Source organism: Mytilus californianus, unplaced genomic scaffold (assembly GCF_021869535.1).
Source record: "Mytilus californianus isolate M0D057914Y unplaced genomic scaffold, xbMytCali1.0.p SCAF_3, whole genome shotgun sequence".
NCBI lineage: Eukaryota > Metazoa > Mollusca > Bivalvia > Mytilida > Mytilidae > Mytilus > Mytilus californianus.
In genome coordinates this window covers 52,915,620-52,937,788 of record NW_026262679.1, presented here as the reverse complement: position 1 = coordinate 52,937,788, position 22,169 = coordinate 52,915,620, and the positions used below count along the sequence as shown (strand labels likewise).

General features: G+C 34.4%; 1 protein-coding gene across 5 annotated transcripts in view; it reads right to left on the bottom strand.

The window, feature by feature from the left end:
- Window positions 1-3,175: 3,175 nt before the first annotated feature.
- LOC127734854 (uncharacterized) overlaps window positions 3,176-22,169 on the bottom strand; it is a 38,136-nt gene continuing 19,142 nt past the window's right edge. For 2 of the 5 annotated variants that reach the window (XM_052244893.1, XM_052244895.1), the window contains exons 2-7: window positions 10,257-10,315; window positions 9,316-9,492; window positions 8,287-8,415; window positions 7,729-7,864; window positions 5,025-5,117; window positions 3,176-3,820 (exon numbers count right to left, since the gene is read on the bottom strand). In XM_052244893.1, the coding sequence (XP_052100853.1) occupies window positions 3,636-3,820; window positions 5,025-5,117; window positions 7,729-7,864; window positions 8,287-8,415; window positions 9,316-9,471 (699 nt within the window). In that variant the 5' untranslated portion in view covers window positions 9,472-9,492; window positions 10,257-10,315 and the 3' untranslated portion in view covers window positions 3,176-3,635. Of the gene's footprint in view, window positions 3,821-5,024; window positions 5,118-7,728; window positions 7,865-8,286; window positions 8,416-9,315; window positions 9,493-10,153; window positions 10,214-10,256; window positions 10,336-22,169 lie in introns of those variants that run through there. The other 3 variants (XM_052244897.1, XM_052244898.1, XM_052244896.1) reach the window with 3 other exon arrangements.

Sequence of the window (22,169 nt, the reverse complement as noted above, 5' to 3'; positions counted from 1 at the left end):
GACAGTTGTTTTTCACTTGTTCTGTTGATTGATAACGTTTGATTTTCAGTTTCTATGGACTTCCCCTTTTTGAATTTACTTTGGAGTTTGGTACTTTTGTTATACCTTTTTCACAGGCACTGCTATTATTGATGACCTATCGTGAATGCCTTCCTCGTATAACAAGTCAAACTGAATGTATGCAAATGGAACAGTTTTTTTTTCGATGCAGAAATATGCTATAAAGCAAGGATGTTAAATTAAATTATTAAAAGAGACGATAATTTAGCAATGTTTATATGGCTAACAAAAAAACTGGTACTAAAAAGTTTGGTGTTTTCTTCTCATCCATTTCCAAAAGTGTATCTACGCAAGTGTTGATGTTCTTAATAGAAGCAATGGATGGCACAATGAGAACACTCCCTTGGATATTTTACATACAATTTTGACATTTCTTAGATGAACGTAGCAAGACCTGTTATTGATCATAACAATATTTCATATTGAGGTATAAATGACTAATTATGAATTATGAAGATGTTGGTTTGATCGGCTAATTGTTCATGCCCATATCAGGCCAAGAACAAAAGACTCGTCAGTGACGCTCGAAATAAAAAAAAGTCAAAAGGCCAAATAAAGTACGAAATAGAAGAGCATTGAGGACGAAAAATTCGAAAGGTTTTAACAAATACAGCTAACTTAAGGTAATATATTCCTGGGGTAAAAGTCAACAGGAAGACACGTCAACCTACCCATGCAGACACATTATTCTTACTCCGAGCCAACAACTCTTTGCTTTTACTGAATGACGCGTGCTCCGCGCAGGAACAGCAAAAACAAATTTTCAAGTCTTTGTTTCTTTTAATGGTACAATTCTGCTCGTTGTCATTTTCAGTGCAGTTCGTTATCTTCCATTTTCAAACGGGGAAAACATAAAGTAACGAAATGTGGAACGAAAGCCAATGGGACGATGCTAACAACTGCAGGTCGCCGTACGACCTTCATCAATGAGCAAAACTCATACTGTAAAAGTAAGATATCAAAAAGGTTCTGGCATGGCACAAATACTTTTTTTGTCTTGTTTCCAAGAATATATGCAGCGTTTGTATTACATGTCGTAAGTTTGCAAATGGGTTATTGCCAAAAGTTAAGTTCCACTGATATATATACTGAGTGCCAATGAAAAAGGAACACTAAGTTTTTTAGAAATAACATTTTTATACAAAATAATATTTTCTATATAGTAATTGTTAATGACAGTTAAAGGGTTTATCTAAAGATAAAAGTCAAACAAAAATGTTCAATTGCCACGATTCGAACGCAATACGGTTATGCATACAGTTCACTAACTCACAGTCTCAATAACGAATGTGTCCACCGCGTGCTGCAACGCAAGCTCTACAACGACGTGGCATTGACCTGACCAGACGTCGGATACGGTGTTGTGGAATGTTTGTCCATTCTTCCCGCAATGCAATTTCGAGTTGGCGCAGCGTAACTGGTGGTGGCTGTCGTCGTCTTACGGCTTGTCCAATTTGATCCCATAAGTGTTCAATTGGACTCAAATCCGGCGAAAAGGCTGGCCATGGTAATGTCTGAACATGGTTGTTGTTGATAAACGCAGTTGTGAGTCGTGAGGAGTGTGCACGAGCGTCATCTTGCTGAAAAAGATTAACATCTTGATGCCTAGCCATAAACGGTATAACAGTCGGCCGTAAAACTTCATCAATGTAGCCTTAGTTTATTGCAGTGGCTTACAAAAAAGGATGGGAAAGTTAAATTCTTTAGCGAGGCTTTCCAAAACACACAATGAAAAAATCGTTCGTGCGAAAAATAGCGGTGCCCCCTTTTTCTGTAACCAAGCACGTAACTTTTTTTTCTAAAATCATTCAAGCGTAAAGTTGTCGAAAGAAGTCTGACGATTCATTTTCAAACCGATATAGGTAATCATTTAAAAAAAAAATATTTATATATTTTAAAATATTTGAAATTTACAAGTGTTGCGTTTTCATTGGCACTCAGTATTTGTTCTTCAGGCAAAATCATTTAGTGTTATCATTAGAGAATTTATGTAGATCTTTAGATCTTCTTCGAAAACAATTTCAAAAATATAATGATAGAATCTATGTTGACCATATAACGATTAGTACAAAAGAATTCAATGATGGTATGATACTAAACCCCTAACGGGAGGGATTGTACCTGATTTTCATATGATGAAGACATAATCTTAAAATCAGTTTAATTGAGGTCTGGAGCTGGCATGTCAGTAACTGCTAGTAGTCCTTTGTTAATTTATGTATCATTGTCATTTTGCTAAGTTTCTTTTGTTACCGATTCTGACATCGGATTCGGACTTCTTTTAAACTGAGTTTTACTGTGCGTATTGCTATGTGTTTCTTTATTCTACATTGGCTAGAGGTATAGGGGGAGGGTTGAGATCTCACAAAACATGTTTAACCCCGCCGCATTTTTGCGCCTGTCCCATGTCAGGAGCCTCTGGCCTTTGTCAGTCTATTATGTTTTTTTTAAATTTTAGTTCCTTTATATGTTTTGGAGTTTAGTGTGACGTCCATTTTCACTGAACCAGTACATAATTTTATTTAGGGGCCAGCTGAGGACCACCTCCGGATGCGGGATTTTCTCGCTGCGTTGAAGACCCATTGGTGGCCTTCGGCTGTTGTCTGCTCTTTGGTCGGGTTGTTGTTTCTTTGACATATTCCCCATTTCCATTCTCAATTTTAAGGTCAACTTTCTATGCCGTTGCTTATTTCTTATTTTACATGACCGATCTATTACTCATGTATTATCTATACTGTAAATGTTTAATGTGATCAGTGAGATCATTGTAACGATTTTGCCCATTATGGGTCCTCTAAGGGAAATGTAACTTGTCTATCTGTCTATATAGCTATCTATAGATTAAACAATTAAATGATATATATCTAGCTATAGATTAATCAAATGAAACAACTTTTGTATTGGTATCAAAATAATGAAATATTGCAATAATTTAGTAGGTCATAGGGCATGTATGACGCATGCAAATGATAAGGTATGAAGTATCAATTTAAAGTTTTTTTTTTTTGTTATTTCATTATCATGAGTACTTTAAAATAATGGTCATTATGGGATTAAAAAAAATTAAGTAGGCGGGAAACTAAATGAAGATTGAATAAAATAAACAAGTGACAGCTTGAATTTAGTTTTTTACTTCATTAAAAATGCATATTAAATATTTTTCATCACAGCTGTCAGTTATAAAACACTCATACGTTATCTCTTCATATAATTGTTCCCGCTATTTGTTTATCATTTTACTGTTACATGTATATTTACATTATACAAACAAACAAAAAATGATATACGCAATTGAGATTCATTTTCTTGATATACATATATTTGATTTCAATCTAAGCTGCCTTCATACTGAATAAGTGTAACTGTGTAAGCATACAGGATCGCTCTATCAGATATTATAACGTGGTCATTATAATGAAATTCTATAGATTCATTCATAATCATAATGTATTCAAATAACCCGAGATTAACAGGATTAAATAGAAAATAAGATTCGTGCTTGCATTTGTTAATAAAATAAAACCCGCAATTTAAATAGTAACAGTAAAATCCCAATAGTCTATGTCCCTAAGAAATCAACAGACTTTATATTTAAATATAACTCCGTTATTGTCAAACGAATAATTAGGAACGATAACTCTTGAGACGCTTTCCCATTTTCCCGCATCTTCTAATTCCTGCATCAGAACCTCTAGTCTGTCTTTATATTCTTTAACATAGTCTAAGTATTCTTCTCTCATGACTATAACAACTAAGCCACCTGCAACATGATACATATAAATAAAAAAAACCAAGGAGATGGAGCATTTTTGTGTATTAAAAAATCATCATAGAAATCAGATATACTTATATAAAGTTAGTTGAGTAGGTTGGTGTACTGTATGTTGGTCTTTAACGCTACTTTCAGCTACCTTTGTTAATGGTTTAGGAAACCAGAGTAACTAAACAGAACCAGTCGAACGTCGGCAGGAAAACTGGCAATCATTGTCAATTAAGATCGGAGTCGGTCCATACCTTGCCACGAACAGGGACAAGTTACTAACCGTATCAGTAGCATTTGGAAGCATCATGTTTCTGTTATCTAATAGTTGTAACAACTTATGTAAAAATATTCTCAATTCTCTTATTACTATTATGGATTTTTAATAGGCTTCTTATTCATTTTCGACAAAATTGTTGTCTATTAGGATTTCACAGAAATGGTCTGCTGCTTATGCACCGACAATTCATCTTTTGTTTGGGCGGGAACACAATTTTAAATTCCTTAAAAACATTTTTTAGTTCCAGAAGGGAAATGAAAACATAATTTGTTTCCATTGAACATTAAGGTGAAAAAGGAGGGAGGTTTCAAAGTTTCAAATTATTTTTTGAGTTTCTGTGTGTGATAAAAGATAAAGTTTGTTTTTAATTAAAATTGCAAATTGTTTGTGCTGATAAAAAAAGAACCCCTCCTTTACACTTTAAAGACGAATCGCCTGTATACCGAGGCGGAAATCATATACACAACACATGTAGTCGAGTATCATGAGATTTTGATTGACTCTTACGGAATATCTATTTGTGTTTGGCGTTGTTTTGATTCCGTTTTTCGTTTGTTTTAGTCCATGATTCATTACTGCAAATGATTTACCAATACCATTTAACTTTTAACATGAGTTTTACGACGACTTCAACAGAGAAACATGAAGGCATTACCCTCTCGGGTCTGAGTGTATTCCTTTTACTGTTTGTTTTCTGTTTTTTTTTTAAATAAGTTGTCTTTTTATCCTTTTTTGCATTGTTTTGTCGGTCGATCGATTTACGGATTTGGCTTTGAAATTCATTTATGAAATCTACAGTTTTTATCTACTATACTAATTAATGTGTATGTATGTGTGTGTGTAAATTTCGATACTAAATGGTTTTTGTAAAAAAAATCAAAAGTTAAACTATTCATATCAAAACATAAGGTACTGTCGTCTTACCTGGTTTAGTAATTCTGATCATTTCATGTAAAGCTACACATGGAATGTGACCTTCACCCATACCACCAGCAATTATTGTACAATCATATGTATCTGAAGTATAGGATTGATTAATTGCTTCTTAAAGTGCAGTGGCAGATATAATATACACATTCAGGGCGACAAAATGTTAAAAAGATACGAATACATCCTAATATTTACTATAACGAATCAATATTATAAGCCGGACTTTTCAAGCGTTAGTATCTCACAAGGTGAGTCTGCGTAAAGGCGTCTAGCTAAAACCCGGCCATATCTTAAACTCTGATATAACGAATGTCTGTTCTTACTACGTACTCAATGCTAGTTCACAGAAGAAAAAAAAATGCACCCTACCCGGACACATTGTTCTGACAACGGAAAAACCAGCATTGCATGCCGCGTGCTTATAGGGAGCTACCATTTGATTTTTATAGAGGGGGGGGGGGGGGGGGGGGGGGCTAGGGTGAAAAATTTTGTCCTGCATTTTTTTGTTGTTGTAATCTCTGTCCTGCCTTTTTTTTTTGCCAAGTTGCTCATCCTGCCTTTTTTTTTACTCAAAACTCCTGTCCTGCCTTTTTTTTCAAATTTCATCCTAGCCCCCTATAAAAATCAAATGGTAGCTCCCTTAGCGGATAAGCAGCAAATATCAATTTTAAAGTCTTTGTTTTGACGCGGCCTAAGATCGAACCCACGACCTCCCGCACTCGAGGCAAGCAAGCTACCAGTAGATCACCGAGGCGGTTATAAGTGAGGATTAAACTTTCCATATTGAAATATTGAGTTTCAAAGTATTAAGGCCTTGTAACATTCTCAAAAATAATTTCTGCTCGGGTTCTTTATATGAAGAGAGTGGTGGATCGATTGATTGGTGTTTTTGCCTACCGTCTAGTGGCTAATGCTTCATTTGTTTAGGATGAGAACTAATTTAATTATAAATTCTATATATTGGCTGTGCAAAGTGGGTATAGTGGGATAAAGGACGGGTAATTGTAGCTGTCACTTAGAGATAGTGAACTCTGGACAGATATTTTGCTTTACAACAAGCCACTCACGGAGCTCCAATGAGTTGCTGTAACAATTCTTTAGCGTGCAGCGAGCGTGGCATCCCCTTTTACATGAGGAATCGGGTTTAACGTCCCCATTACGACAAGACTTGACTGCGTATTAATATAATAATATCCTGTACAGCGGGCCTAACAGATGTTCATCTTAAGCATATGTTTTAATGCCGGGTGGGAGAAGTCCAGTTGGCCATATTTCTTCACCTATGGGGTCAAGTGATATGGCATTGACGTCCCTAACCTTACTGGAAGTGAATACTTATAGATTATAACATGCCCTTTTCATATTGGCCCTGGTATCAACCCGAGACTCCCATATCAGCCCGAGGCTTTAGCCGAGGGCCGATATGGGTCGAGGGATAATACCAGGGCCAATATGGAAAAGACATGCTATAATCTATTTATAAAGTTGAATTATAACTATTTAATTAACCACAACAGGTAAAATCTAAAAAGATTAATCACATTTTCCATGATTTCTTTTTTCATTTACTGCATACAAATTTATTATTACTTCTCCCCTTATTTTCAAATATGGTAATACACAAAAGCGAGAATTTGACATAACTAGGGCGAAATCGATAATAGTTGGTTGGACATTGTTACTAGTGGCCATTGTAGTAGAATTCTCATATATAGTTTTCAATACAAACACCGTCATTGTTCGCCATTGTCGTTAAGGAAGCAATGACGTAACGTCATTTGGAATCGGGGCACAATAACCAATAACCACTTTTTTGCCCCGGGCAGCAGTATGAGTAGGACAATTTTGCGGTTATTACATATGCAAAACCCAATGTTTTCTTATCAAATATGTGATAAATACATATTAATACATGGCCTTTTCCATATCGACCCGGGTATTATCCCGAGACCCCCATATGAGACCGATACGTTAGTCGAGGGCTGATACCCGGGACGATATGGAAAACGAGAAGTTTTAATTTTTTTATCATATACAACTGATGTACGAACGCACCCAGGCTGTTAACCGCATATCAGCCCGACCACGTGACGTCACATATGGCTGATTTGGGTAATCAGCTTGGTGTGAATTTATGGCTAGTTTACTTCCGCTCGTTATACATATGAAAAAAACAACCATACTAATGCTAAGTATATGATAAATATGTTTATACCCCGCACATGCAAGCCGACGCCCTCGTTTCCGCCATCTAAAGAGGAAAATATATTTCCTTAAGATCGAAAAGAACTTTGAAATTGTTTTGTGTATTATAATGTCCACTAACACTTTTCTAATGTTGAACTAGAACAAATTTGATAAAATTACGTTTAACCAGATGTTGATAGACTTTAAACACTTTAAGTTCTGTATTATTGGAAGTGGCACTAATTGCTCCAGTTAATAAAACGGGAATTAAAATTCCTCTTTAGGTATAATAGTAATTTCAGTTTTTTCCAAATGAGAACAGGTCTACTTCGAAAACGATCACGTGGATTTTTGTTAAAATGAAATAACTATTTTAGAGCAAGTGTATTTCTCTCTGAGTCGAGTTCATGTCTAATCATGTATAATTTAACACACAAACCAACAATATCGTCATCTTCAATCTTGATAAGAATGAACAAGAGCAAATACATGTAACAATGAGCTATCTTACCATTTTCAACTGGAAGTCTTTTTTCGCATATAAATTCACAGATAAGTCTACCATAAATGTTCTTTTTTCTTGCCATTGCAAGCATGCCTTCAGCTGGATCTAAACCGTCTATTTTTTTAAATCCTCGCTTATGTAACTAATTAAAAAAAAATGTACTAATTAAAAAATAAGAATTTTATATTTAATTATATAATAAACTAGGATGAAATTTGAAAAAAAGGCAGGACAGGAGTTTTGAGTAAAAAAAAGACAGGATGAGCAACTTGGCAAAAAAAAAAATGCAGGATGACAATTTATGGAAAAAAACTCAGGATAAACTAATAAAAAAAAAAGGCAGGACCGAATAGAGTGAAAAATAAAAAGTCAGGACAGAGATTACAACTAAAAAAAAAAAAAAACAGGACAAAATTTTTCATCCTAGCCCCCCCCCCCCCATAAAAATCAAATGGTAGCTCCCTAATGAGGATTGAAAAATATTTTAACGTTCATTTTATATGAAAAATCGAGAGACATCTGTTATCAAGCCAGAAATTTTAATGTGACACCGAACTAACTTGCCTCTTCGCCTAAAAATCCTGTCCCTGCGGCTATGTCCAAGATGTGTATAGATTCTCGGTTACCCAGATACGCCTGTGCTAAAGCCTCTGCGCCATATTTTGGACCGTTGTATCTCTCTGGGCAAAGATCCTATTAAGAACAAATAATAAATTTCACTAATATATATTTATATTCCCCGATTATGGTATAAAATCGTTCATCTTTGAAGAGGACGAACTTAAAATAAAATTTATAAAGACATAAAAATATGTTTACCGCAAACTCGCTCCGTGACCTGTAATGGGCTCCTCAAGATAACAAAAATATCTTTTATACTGCAATACAGAAATAAGGAGATATGATATGATTGCCAATGACATAGCTAGTTATCCACCACAGTCCAAATGACGTGGACGTAAGCAACCAAAGGGCATCGCACGGCCTTCAACACTAAACATTGCAACTAGTTCACGATACAAAGTCATCCGGATTTAGAAAATTTGCTACATGTACTAGTGCGACTCTATAGTAGTCTTAATTGTTTGTGCCCATCGATAATCGGAAATAAATGGCAACCATATTTTGTTTTTATCAGGAAAAGAGGGAACATGTTGTGGATGTAGAAACTCAATTGACTGTTTTCATTTATTTATTTTGAGCCACACTATCTGCAGGTATAAGAATTATAGCAATAAAACTGTTGTCGTTTGTTGCTGTATATCATATTTGTTTTTAGTTCATTATTTTGTACATAAATTAGGCCGTTAGTTTTCTCGTTTGAATTGTTTTACATTTGTCATTTCGGGGCCTTTTATAGCTGACTATGCGGTATGGGCTTTGCTCATTGTTGAAGGCCGTACGGTGACCTATAGTTGTTATTTTTTGTGTCATTTGGTCTCTTGAGGAGTGTTTTCTCATTTGCAATCATACCACATCTTCTTATTTTTATATAAATACATTTTTTTCCAGTAAAAGTCGGAACTTCAAACCTTTTTGGTCGACCCACTTGAATGTACTTTAACAATTTATTCTTTTCTCAGTTTTGTTTACCTCTTCGTACTTTCCGCTATATCCCCATTTTGAATAATATTCTGCAACCTCTTCTTTGGTCATTCCTTCTCTGTGGGCCCCATAATTAGCACCGTATGCACTGGCATCTTCTTGGGGACTAGCCTCTATATAGGTTAATGCTTTCTCGTCAGCCATTATTATTCTGTTGGTGACCGGCTGTAAAAAAATATTACTTTTATTACCATAATTATCTTATGTTCCATAACAAATAAAAGGAAAACAGTACTAGTATTTAATTCATACTTCGTATTTGCTTTAATTTATAACTTCTGACATTCATATACCTTTATAAAGAAGTTAAAAGTCTGAACGATCATGATTGACAGTTGGTTGTCAATTTTAACCGTCTGCGAGTTAATTTTCAAAAAGTTTCTAAAAAATCTCATTGGAGTAACCATAAGAGTAAAGGAGCAAATAAACCTGTCGCCTAGATCGAAAGAATAAAAATTCAAAAAGTAAACATTAAAAGTATGTAATTTTTGTCGCCTTATTTAGTGCGTAAAAGTGCAAACGGTGTTCAAATAAAACGATTAAACATTCCATAAAAACAATTTCAGACTTAAAGTTGCCAAAAAAGTTTTTGAAATGGGAGACACAATTGTCTGTCTCTGAGACAAAACATACTAGTATACTACCTCTTTGAAGTTCCTATTAATCAAGTAATGTTTTGTTATATCGTCTTTTCCCGCATTTTGGTTTATGATCCTTTGTTAGGCTGAGCTTTTTTTTTAAGCTACACCATTGATCATAATATTAGTAGTAATAGTAAATAATAATGACATAAATGAATAAAATCAGTCTCCTCAACTGGAAATACCCGTCTTCCTAGGAGTTCGCTCTGGGTGTGACAGTGTCGGGGGTTCTCCCCGGTTTGTCCGTCTTCTTATATATACTTATCACAATGCGCAAAAGTCACTTACTAGTTATCAGTAATTGCTACTGTTAGTCTTTGATCCGTGCTTTTATTCCCACAACCTACCTTGATGTAAATGAAAGATAACGATATTAACAGATATGATGAATTTTTATTTTAAAGTAGCAATAATTGATATGTTAAATTGTTTAGAAGACCATATGTCACAATCAAACGAACAGAAAACAACTGTTGCTACAAAATTCAATAACAACTTTTAAAGAATAATATAAATATATGGAGATGTTCTTTATGTTTTTTTTACACTTTTCATGTCCCAGCCGTAGCTGAGGGGGCATTACGTTTTACCCTTGTCCGTCTGTCCGTCCGTCCGTCCGTCCGTTCGTCTGTACGTCCCGAAATTGGTTTCCGGTCTCAAACTTAAGTTTTCCTCAACCAAATGTTAAGAAACTTATACATAATGCTTATTGCCATAAAATACATTAGAATTTTGGTGTCGTCACTTTTACCGATCTAGTGTTATGCCCCTTTACAAATGGAAAAATTGCTGCATTTTTCGTTTCTGTTTTCTAATATAAAAAAGAAGATGTGGTATGATTGCCAATGAGACAACTCTCCACAAGAGACCAAATGACACAGAAATTAACAACTATAGGTCACCGTACGGCCTTCAACAATGAGCAAAGCCCATACCTCACAGTCAGCTATAAAAGGCCCCGAAATGACAATGTAAAACAATTCAAACGAGAAAACTAACGGCCTAATTTATGTACAAAAAATAAACGAAAAACAAATATGTAACACATTAAAACAAACGACAACCACTGAATTACAGGCTCCTGACTTGGGACAGGCACATACATACAGAATGTGGCGGGGTTAAACATGTTAGCGGGATCACAACCCTCCCCCTAACCTGGGACAGTGGTGTAACAGTACAACATAAGAACGAACTATAAAAATCAGTTGAAAGAGGCTTAACTCATCAGATGGATAAAAATACAAATAATACAAATACAAGTGGACGTGGCCGGGTACTTGTACATCCAAACAACAAAAAGACACTAAGTACAGATCTGAGAGTACTCGCAGTTACTGACAGCTAGTTCAAAGCCACTTACAACTTAAAAAAAATCATGCATCTAAGACTAAATTATCAATCCGTACACATCCAACATCCAATAGATTTAGTGTAAAGACGTCATAAACAGTCAGAGAAAAACATGACCTTGTGCAATGCCAAGATACAGGTATCGGCAGATTGTAGATCCATGAATGTGTATATGTATATAACAATAATATTAAGTTACTTTATTTTGCCTTAACCAAATGTTATGAAACTTATAAACAATGCTTATTACCACAAAACACAGATCAAGTTTGAATTTGGGTGGCGTCACTTTCACACTTCTAGAGTTATGCCCCTTGACAAATGGAAAAAATGTTGAATTTTATGTTTCCGTTCTCTTTCTTTAAGTTTGCCTCAACCAAATGTTATGAAACTTATACACAATGCTTATTACCATAAAACTCAGATCAAGTACGAATTTTGGTAGCGTCACTTTTACCGTTCTTGAGTTATGTCCCTTTATAACGTTATATGCAAGCGGGGGCATCATCTGTGTCCCATGGACACATTCCCTATTTATTTAAATCGTGAAACACATGGTTTTTTTTTTACAATAAGAGTAGAGAAGCATATATACTTGTCGCATGGATCGAGAAAGTAAAAATGCAAAAAGTAAACGATTAAACTATGTAATTCTTGTAAAATAATGTAATTCCTATTTAGTACGGAAAGCTGCAAACGGTAAATGGTCTTGATATACGCGATTATTCAAATAAAAGCGTTAAACAAACCACTAAAACATTACTGACTTTAATCCGGAAACACAATTGTCTGTCTCTGGAACAAAACATATACTCCCCTTTTGAAGTTTCTATTAATCAAGTAATGTTTTGTTATATCGTCTTTTCTCGTATTTTGGTTAATGACCCTTAGTTAGGCCGAGATTTTTTTCAAGCTACACCAGTAATCATAATAGTATTAGTAATAGTAATAATAATGACAAAAATGAATAAAATCAGAATCCTCAACTGGAAATACCCGTCTTCCTAGGAATTCGCTCTGGGTGTGACAGCGTCGGTGTTTCTCCCTGGTTCGTCTGGCTTCCAATATAAACTTATCGCCATGATTCGATCAAGAGTGCTGAAAGTGGCGTTTAAACACCAACAATAAATTAATGTTTGTTTTGACGGACGAGATTGTTCCTGAGAAACGAGTCGTGCTTACAGAAGAAACGTTAACTTAATACTTATACACGTAGATATGATTCTGGCGCAAAAGTCACTTACTAAGTATCAGCATTTGCTACTGTAAGTCTTTGATCCGTGCTTTTATTCACACAATCTGCCTTGACGTAAATGAAAGATCACGATGAAGTCTTAGATACAAATATGACGAATTTTGTTTTAAGTAAACAGGTATAAATCAATAATTGGTTGTTGGGAAATACCATATGGCACCGTCAAGGATCATTGTCATTGCATATCAATATGCATACATGATTTTACCTTGAAAAAATGGGGAATGTGTCCATGGGACACAGATGATGCCCCAGCTTGCATATAATGCTCCGTGTTGAAGGCCGTACCTTGACCTATTATGGTTTACTTTTATAAATTGTTACTTGGATGGAGAGTTGTCTCATTGGTACTCATACCACATCTTCCTATATCTATTATATACCCAAATACTACCCAAATTTTTACTTGATCTGAGTTTTGTGGTAATAAGCATTGTGTATACGTTTCATAACATTTGGTCGAGGCAAACTTAAGTTAGAGAACGGAAACGAAAAATTCTACAATTTTTCCATTTGTAAAGGGGCATAACTCTAGAACGGTAAAAGTGACGCCACCAAAATTCGGACGTACAGATGGACAAGGTAAAACTTAATGCCCCCTCCGCTACGGCGGGGGCATAAAAATAATGATAACAATGGGATAAAATTGCTACACAATTCAATAAAATCTTTGTGTTTTTATTAAAAAAATGTTCATACGAATTTCACTTTCATAAATAATTTATGTGTAACTTTCAAATGTTACCAAGGTTAAGAGGGGAAATTCAATATATTAACAAAAAAGAATCTTTTGTTCCCTTTCAAATAAAAGTGTTTTTAAATACAATGCTTGGTGTGCCACTGAATGTGGGCTAAATTTTAATGTAATTAAGAAATAAATGGGGAATGTGTCCATGGGACACAGATGATGTCCCCGCTTGCATATCATATGAAATTATAAAGTGACATAACTGAAGAACAGTAAAAGTGACGCTACCAAAATTTGTACTTGATCTGAGTTTTGAGGTAATAAGTATTGTGTATAATCTCATAACATTTGGTTGCGGCTAACTTAAGTTAGAGAACAGAAACGAAAAATTTAGCAATTTTTCGATTTATAAACAGGCATAACTCTAGAACGGTAAAAGTGATAACATCAAAATTCAAACTTGATCTGTATTTTGTGGTAATAAGCATTGTGTATAAGTTTCACAACATTTGGTTGAGGCAAACTAAAGTTAGAGAACGGAAACGAAAAATTCAGCAATTTTTATGTTTAGAAAGGGACATAATCCAAGAACGGTAAACATGACGCCACCAAATTTCAAACTAGATCTGTATTATGTGGTAATAAGCATTGTGTATAAGTTTCACACCATTTGGTAAAGGCAAACTAAAGTAAGAGAACGAAAACGAAAAATTCATCATTTTTTATGTTTAGAAAGGGACATAACTCAAGAACAGTAAAAGTGACGCCAACTTATTTCGAACTTGATATGTATTATGTGGTAATACGCATTGTGTATAAGTTTTAGTACATTTGGTTGACGAAAAATTCAGCAATTTTTCCATTTGTAAAGGGACATATTAACTCAAAAACGGTTATAGTGACGCCACCAAAATTCAAACTTGATCTGTGTTTTGTGGTAATAAGCATTGTGTAAACTTTGGTTGAGGCAAACTCAAGTTAGAGAACGGAAACCAACTTTGGGACGTACGGACGGACAGACGGACAAGGGTAAAACTTAATGCCCCCTCTGCTACAGCGGGGGCATAAAAATAGATCAGATACTACAATGAAACTTTAGTAGAGTCGTACAACATTGTATTCATGCAGATAAAAAGTGACATAAAGAAAATAATGAAATATAGACGGTTTATGTCGTCTTTACGCTAAATCCGATGAATGTGTACTGATTCATACTTTAGTCTGGAAAAACATGATTTAGTAGTTGTAATTGGCCTTGAACTAGCTTTCCGTTACTGCGAGTACTCTTATATCGGAATTTAGTGTCTTTTATTTTTATCTTGGTTGGTTTTTTTGTGCTTCGTACCAGTCTTTTGAGTTAAGTCATTTGGAAGTGATTTTTACAGTTTGTATTTATGATGTGCTGTTACACCACTGTCACACATGTTTAAACCCGTCACATTCTTTATGTGCCTGTTCCAAGTTAGGAGCCTGTAATTCAGTGGTTGTCGTTGTTGGTTCATGTCTGTCATGATATTTTTTTTTCGTAAATTGTATTTAATCAATTCGTCCGTTAGTTTTCTCGTTTGAATTGTTTCACATTTTTCATGTCGGGGTCTTTTATAGCTGAATTCACAATAATTATGTATGAGAAGAGAATGACCATAGTAAATTTTTGTTGAGTCCGCAACATTTCATCGAGGAAGTGAGACATAGCGATCCCATATTCCGTTTGGTGATAGCGGCGACGTCAACATATGTGACCCGCCATGACATTTCCAGGCTTATGGAGGTAGAACGTCAGAAAAACGCCGTTAAATATTAGAAACGTTATGTAAAGTTTCGTTTTGGGACACACACGTTTATTTCTTTACTGAATTTATGTTTTGGATGCTTTTTACCATTGCATATGAAATTTTGTATAATTTAAGGCTTTTAGCTAAAGCAGGCGAACTAATCATCAATTTCAAAAATTTTGGGGCCTTTTTTAGTTTACGATGCGGTATACATTTGCTCAATATTGAAGGCCATACGGTGACCTACAGTTGTTAACTTCTACGTCATTTTGGTCTCAGGTGGAGAATTTTTTCATTGGCAGTCATACCACATCTTCTTATTTTTATAATGTCATAGCCACTTAATACCCCCTCCCATCATATATTATTTTAAACGCTTTTGTCAACATAAATTTGTCACGAACTGTAAAATATTGTATGTTCCATAACAATACAAGCTTCTGAAATAGATTTAAAGAAATAAAATGCATTTATCTATACCAGGGACAGTCGGTAGGTATAAAAGGATTGACGTGAATAAATGCGATGTACAGTTACTTCATAGATAAGCAGACAGAAAAGACCAGACACAGTATTTATCATAAAAGTCCAAAGATGTCGTAAAATAGGTTCGCATCGTAGATAGAAATATGTTAGTTGCAGTTCAAGGATTTTGAAAAGGGTGGGGTACCATGATAAAGTTAGGAGTGGCATTTGAGAAAGTTTGTGTATTTACCATATAAATAGCTGCGGCCCAGCACCCCCAAAAACTAAAAGAAAAGAAATAGATATAAAAATCCGCCTTTGACTTCATAAGTTAAAACCCGGTAAAACTAATATATAAATTGAAAGTAAATCAATCATTTACAAAGGACAAGGTACAATAAAATTGAGAACGGAAATGGGGAATATGTCAAAGAGACAACAACCCGACCAAAGAGCAGACAACAGCCGAAGGCCATCAATGGGTCTTCAATGCAGCGAGAAAATCCCGCACCCGGAGGTGGTCCTCAGCTGGCCCCTAAATAAAATTGTGTACTAGTTCAGTGAAAATGGACGTCACACTAAACTCCAAAACATATAAATGAACTAAAATTTAAAAAAAAACATACAAGACTAACAAAGGCCAGAGGCTCCTGACTTGGGACAGGAGCAAAAATGCGGCGGGGTTAAACATGTTTTTTGAGATCTCAACCCTCCCCCTATACCTCTAGCCAATGTAGAATAAAGAAACACATAGCAATACGCACAGTAAAACTAAGTTCAAAAGAAGTCCGAGTCCGATGTCAGAATCGGTAACAAAAGAAACTAAGCAAAATGACAATGATACATAAATGATCAAAGGACTACTAGCAGTTACTGACATGCCAGCTCCAGACCTCAATTAAACTGATTAAAAGATTATGTCTTCATCATATGAAAATCAAGTATAATCCCTCCCGTAAGGGGTTTAGTATCATACCATCATAAAATATATGAGAACATAACCCGTATCATGCCAATAACTGGTTTTAGAATAAATGTGTTTATTTTCGATGCAAAGACCCTATGAATGAATCAATATTAATACCAAAATATGCAATCCTTAATGACTTGACAACGGTATCGTAACTATGTACGATAAGGGGCGTTTTTGGCCCCCTCCCCAAATAAGTTTATATTGATATCATTGATGGTCTTAGTATAGAAACTTGAAAAAACAATGATTTTATTGTGTTCCGGTGAAAGGAAGGTTGCCTAGCAACGGTTTTTATTAAATATCAAAATTATCACATATTAATTGCTTTAACAGTACAAATTAGATCAATTCCAAATAATATTGTTTGTTTAAGAAGAACTTGAAGTCACAAAGGAGTTCAAAATGCAGAAATACGTTTGGTTACTGCCATTTTTCTACCCTTTTCGCGAATCTTGACAGCAACAAAACATGAATTTTATCAGCGGAAGTTGATATATAACTATAATTGAAAAATATGATTTATACTACGCCACTTTTAATTTGAACGAAAATTGGGGGCCGTTCTCAAATACTTATCATACCTTGTCCTTTATAACTGTTTTTAGACTATGGAACACTCTTAACTTAAACATGAGAAAATGTGAATCTCTACCATTATTCAAAAAACAAATTCGTACACAAAATAGTAAGGTCCCAATGTATTTCTATGTAGGATATCGTCTTGGTCAAATTCTTCATGCTCGCTTAAGAATGGATTCAAATTCAAGGATTCTCAACTATTCCTTCGTAATTTAGTAGACTCCCCAAACTGTCGTTGTGGTGATGATATCATGGAGAAACAAATTCTCACTTCCTGTTATCTTGTCCCATATACACCGATTTAAAACATGAACTAATAGCATGTGTTTCAGTTCTTCCTGTTCAAGTTGACACAAACATTTTGCTTTTTGAATCAACGGTACTCTCATATCATATGAGCAAAATAGTCATTTATTTAATTTTATTTTGATGCAGAAACACATTATCAAAAGCAAACGTTTTAACTCTTGATGTTAATGCTTCATCATTCAGAAAGAAACCAAGCATTTCACACTGTTTATATTACAAAAATTCATGTTTATTTTTTTCTCTATTTTATTTTTCACCTTCTTCTTATTTATATATTTATTGCAGAGCATGCCAGTATTTATATTTATATATTGTTCAATAAGTGTATTATTTGTGTAATAGGAGACAGATTTGTAAAAGCAGACTTACTTGTTTCTGAATCCTAAATATTTATTTCAATTGTATTATATCGTTATGTGATGATTTATCGGAATAAATATTGTTTAAACTAACTTTTTTCAGATGGTTCCTTCAATTTCCTCGAGATTCAATTGAATAAGTATTTGTGAAGAAGAGATCAACTATACATCCTATATAAGTTCTGAAGAAGATATACGTTATCGTTTGAAGTGAAAAATACTTGAATCTACATATAAAATTGATAAAAAAAAATAAATCTAAGATTACAGACATATTAAAAAATTAATTCTAAAGCTTTCTTTGACAAATTTTATACTAACTTCATTTCAACAAGTTGAAATTACATTTTTTAAAGGAGGGCTAAGAACTGTTTGCATTGTAGTAAATTTAATTCATTTGAAATTGTATTCAAATACGCTGTTGGAGATTACTAAGCCCCATTAAAATATACATAAATTTGGTATTTTATAAATTAGTGCCTTCGATAATAAAAAGTCGTCATCGAATAGTCTCATTATGCCAATATCCATAAGCCTGGAAATATCGTGGCTAGTCACATATAGATTCAGTCCGCGGTAAAAAGTTATTTTCAACATCAATAACTTTGTCAAATCTTCTTTGAATTGTATGAAACTTGGACATAAGCTGTTTTATGATCAAATGAAAGTATCCAGAGCAAAATTTTGAAAATATTTTTTCCATTCTTCTTTATTGCAAGGCATGTACAAACAGGTTGAGTGGGGTGGAATGGTATTGTGGAGTAAAGTCATGGAGTAGAGTGGAGTAAATGAGTGAAGTGGGGTGGTATTGTGGAGTAAAGTCATGGAGTAGAGTGGAGTCAATGAGTGGAGTGGCATGGTATTGTGGAGTAAAGTCATGGAGTAGAGTGGAGTCAATGAGTGGGGTGGAATGGTATTGTGGAGTAAAGTCATGGAGTAGAGTGGAGTCAATGAGTGGAGTGGAATGGTATTGTGGAGTAAAGTCATGGAGTAGAGTGGAGTCAATGAGTGGGGTGGAATGGTATTGTGGAGTAAAGTCATGGAGTAGAGTGGAGTCAATGAGTGGGGTGGAATGGTATTGTGGAGTAAAGTCATGGAGTAGAGTGGAGTCAATGAGTGGGGTGGAATGGTATTGTGGAGTAAAGTCATGGAGTAGAGTGGAGTTAGTGAGTGGGATGTTGGGTTAATAATTTAATAATTTAACCAATTTTCAATATACAATTTTTCTATATAGTCTAAATAAAACATGAAATCAATCTGTCTGTCTGGGGGTTTGGTCTCAAAAACTTCTTACTGCATTATTTGATTGTGATAGGATTTGGATAATAAATATACTTTGTACCAATATTATAACTAACTCCATGTCATGGCCATGATTTAAGGTTAGATCACACACATATATTTGAAGAAGCCTTGAAGTAGTGTACAGGTTATGAATTAAAAATTACCACACATTGATATTAAAGAGGCAAATCTTTTGGTTAAATAAATAGAATAATTTATTATTTATTGATGTGAGGTTGAACTGATTTAACATCTATTTTTTTTTAAATGACAGCTAATCTACACCACAAAATTCCTTCTATCTATTTATCCGCTTTGATAGTATCTGAGGTTTTAGTTAGGGAGCTACCATTTGATTTTTATGGGGGGCTAGGATGAAAAAATTTGTCCTGCATTTTTTTTAGTTGTAATCTCTGTCCTGCCTTTTTATTTTTCACATCTATTCGGTCCTGCCTTTTTTTTATTAGTTTATCCTGACTTTTTTTTACATAAATTGTCATCCTGCCTTTTTTTTTTGCCAAGATGCTCATCCTGCCTTTTTTTTTACTCAAAACTCCTGTCCTGCCTTTTTTCCAAATTTCATCCTAGGCCCCCCCCTCCCCCCTAAAAATCAAATGGTAGCTCCCTAATGGCAGTTTTATGGGTTTTATTTACAGGTGACGGAAGTTGGATACATTATTTATTAAAGGAGACCAAAATGTTTCAGATGGTACATAAAGTTGAAAGTGAAATGTTGAATTGTATGATTAAGCTTTATTACATCATGGTCTGTTGTAAGAATTGTTTTATGACACTTATTTATGTATACAAGTCACATTACCTGAAGATCTGTGAAAGCAGTGAAAGCGCTAGTAAATGTGATGAATTGAAACCGTTATTATTTCTAATTAATTTTCTTAGTACATTGTTTGCAATGAATTACCGTGATTTCCCAGTAAAATAAAAACCGATTTCACTCCTTTGACGTCCAGTAGGTGTTGTCAAGACGATGTCGATGATGTTACATCAAAACAAATTGTGAATGCGTAGAAAAAGATATAGTCCCTTGCATTTTCTATTTTTTTTCCATTAAAAAGCTCATTGTCAATGTAACAAAAAGAATAACTCATCAAAGAATTAAAATATCGAAAAATATTCAACTCGTGACTGAACAACACTGATAATTAACTCATGCACAAACATAATCACAAACTGGTTACTTCAAAAACCCTTCTCCAATTTTAAAAAGAGATGCGGACTCGGTGTAAATGAGACTCCAGGACACAAACAATTAACAAAGATATATAGAGGTCAACTTACAGTCTTAAAAGATAGTCGGACATTATACGATATTTCAAACACTAAAAGGCAAAAGTATACACAGGCTTTGAAAACATTATCAGAGACTACTAAAATTTGCTAATATAAACAAACATAACCGCTTGGACAATAAAAACACACTCAAATATTAACGAAAACAACGACTGGGACAATAAAACAACTCTGACATGAGTGAAAACAACCGCCGTTGACTGACACAGATAAATGGTGCTGGGTTGAAATAGTCACTCATATCCCATCCCTTGCTTAACGATAAAGTTAGATAGAAGATTGCACTTGTGTGAAGAATAAACGATTTTAGACGACCCTTTATTTTCCAGTTGAAAAATTTGTAATAAAACTCTTTTTACAAGAATGGACATTTTCAAATTACATGAATTAATCAACCCTTTCTTTTATGTTTTTAAAACTGAAAAAAATGCTTTAAAAAATTGTTATATGAAATATCCAGGTTCCACCATAAGGAAAGCTCTTCACAAAAAAATTTAAAATAAACTATTGGACTAGATGATCACGATTAGGACGTGGCACAGTGAATGTTCGCTCCCCGAGAATTGGTTTTTTTAAGCAACACAGGTCTTGGAATTACAAGAAAGGCCCCATTATAATTTTTTATACTTGTATCTCTTTTCCTTAGCTCTATTTGATTATATCTTGATCTTTTTCATATATAGTCATACCAACTAGTTAGATAAGAGTCTTGTTTAATCTTTCCTAGTAAAAAAAAACCGATTCAAAATGATGACAATAGTTTAATAGTTTAAATGCCTAAAATGGATCAGATGGACTGAAAAAATCTACATGCTGTTAATAACTTCTGTACATAAATAAGCTTGTATAACAATATTGTGTGTTGGATTTGAATTTTCACTACTAATATTAGCTTGTATGTAACTTTTGCATGGAATCATGCACTGCCGTTCGTGTTAATATATATTTTGTTTTTTTTCTATAGCTACCGTTAAACAATTTTGGTTGTTGAAATAAACAACTCAGAATTTTCTTTTGGCACAAGTATTATTTTGAAAGAGTCCGTTATGATATGAAAGTCATGATATTTGGTATGGTTACAAATGAGACACCTATAGCCACCAAAGACATCAGGACAATGCTATAAACTACGGGTCGTCGTACTGCCTTTAGCAAGAGTTTTGTATTTGTGATCTCCCCCAGTTTTTGGTAGGGTTCGTGTTGCTCAGTCAGGTGCGTAGCTGCCTTTACGCAAAAAATCATTTGCTTGCACATTTTTTTCACAAAAAAAAAATAATTCTGAAATAATTCTGAAATTGAATTACGGATAGTTTTTAGTCTTTACGGATTATCGTGTCGGGCGGTGTTTAAAGCCCAAATCTCTGATGTCGTCTCTAGCAGTGACTAATAAGGAACTATATCCTTCAATATTTGCAATCTTCTCAATTCTAGTTACAATGCCAGTAACTACATCAACTACTGAACGGTCATTTAGTGCATTACGGCTGTCAGTCTTTTGTGATCTATGTTGTGTGTGTACTGTTAATTGTCTTTTGGTCACTTTTCGTGTTTTGCCATGGCATTGTCAGTTTGTTTTCGACTTGTGAGTTTGACTCTCCCTTTGGTATCTTTCGCCTCTCTTTTTGTATGCAAGACTGACCTCCTTATTATTCAATGTGAAACAATTAAAATGAAAAGTTCACGACATGTTTAAGCTTTTAGCATTGAAGGATAAAAAAACAAACATGACAAACAAAGGGTATGTGATAACGACAACCACTTGGCCAGTCTTCTTCCTGGCTTTGAAAAGCTCAGTATATTTTTGTAGGCGCCGATCCCCTCTTCTAAACTAGAACTATAACATTAGAATA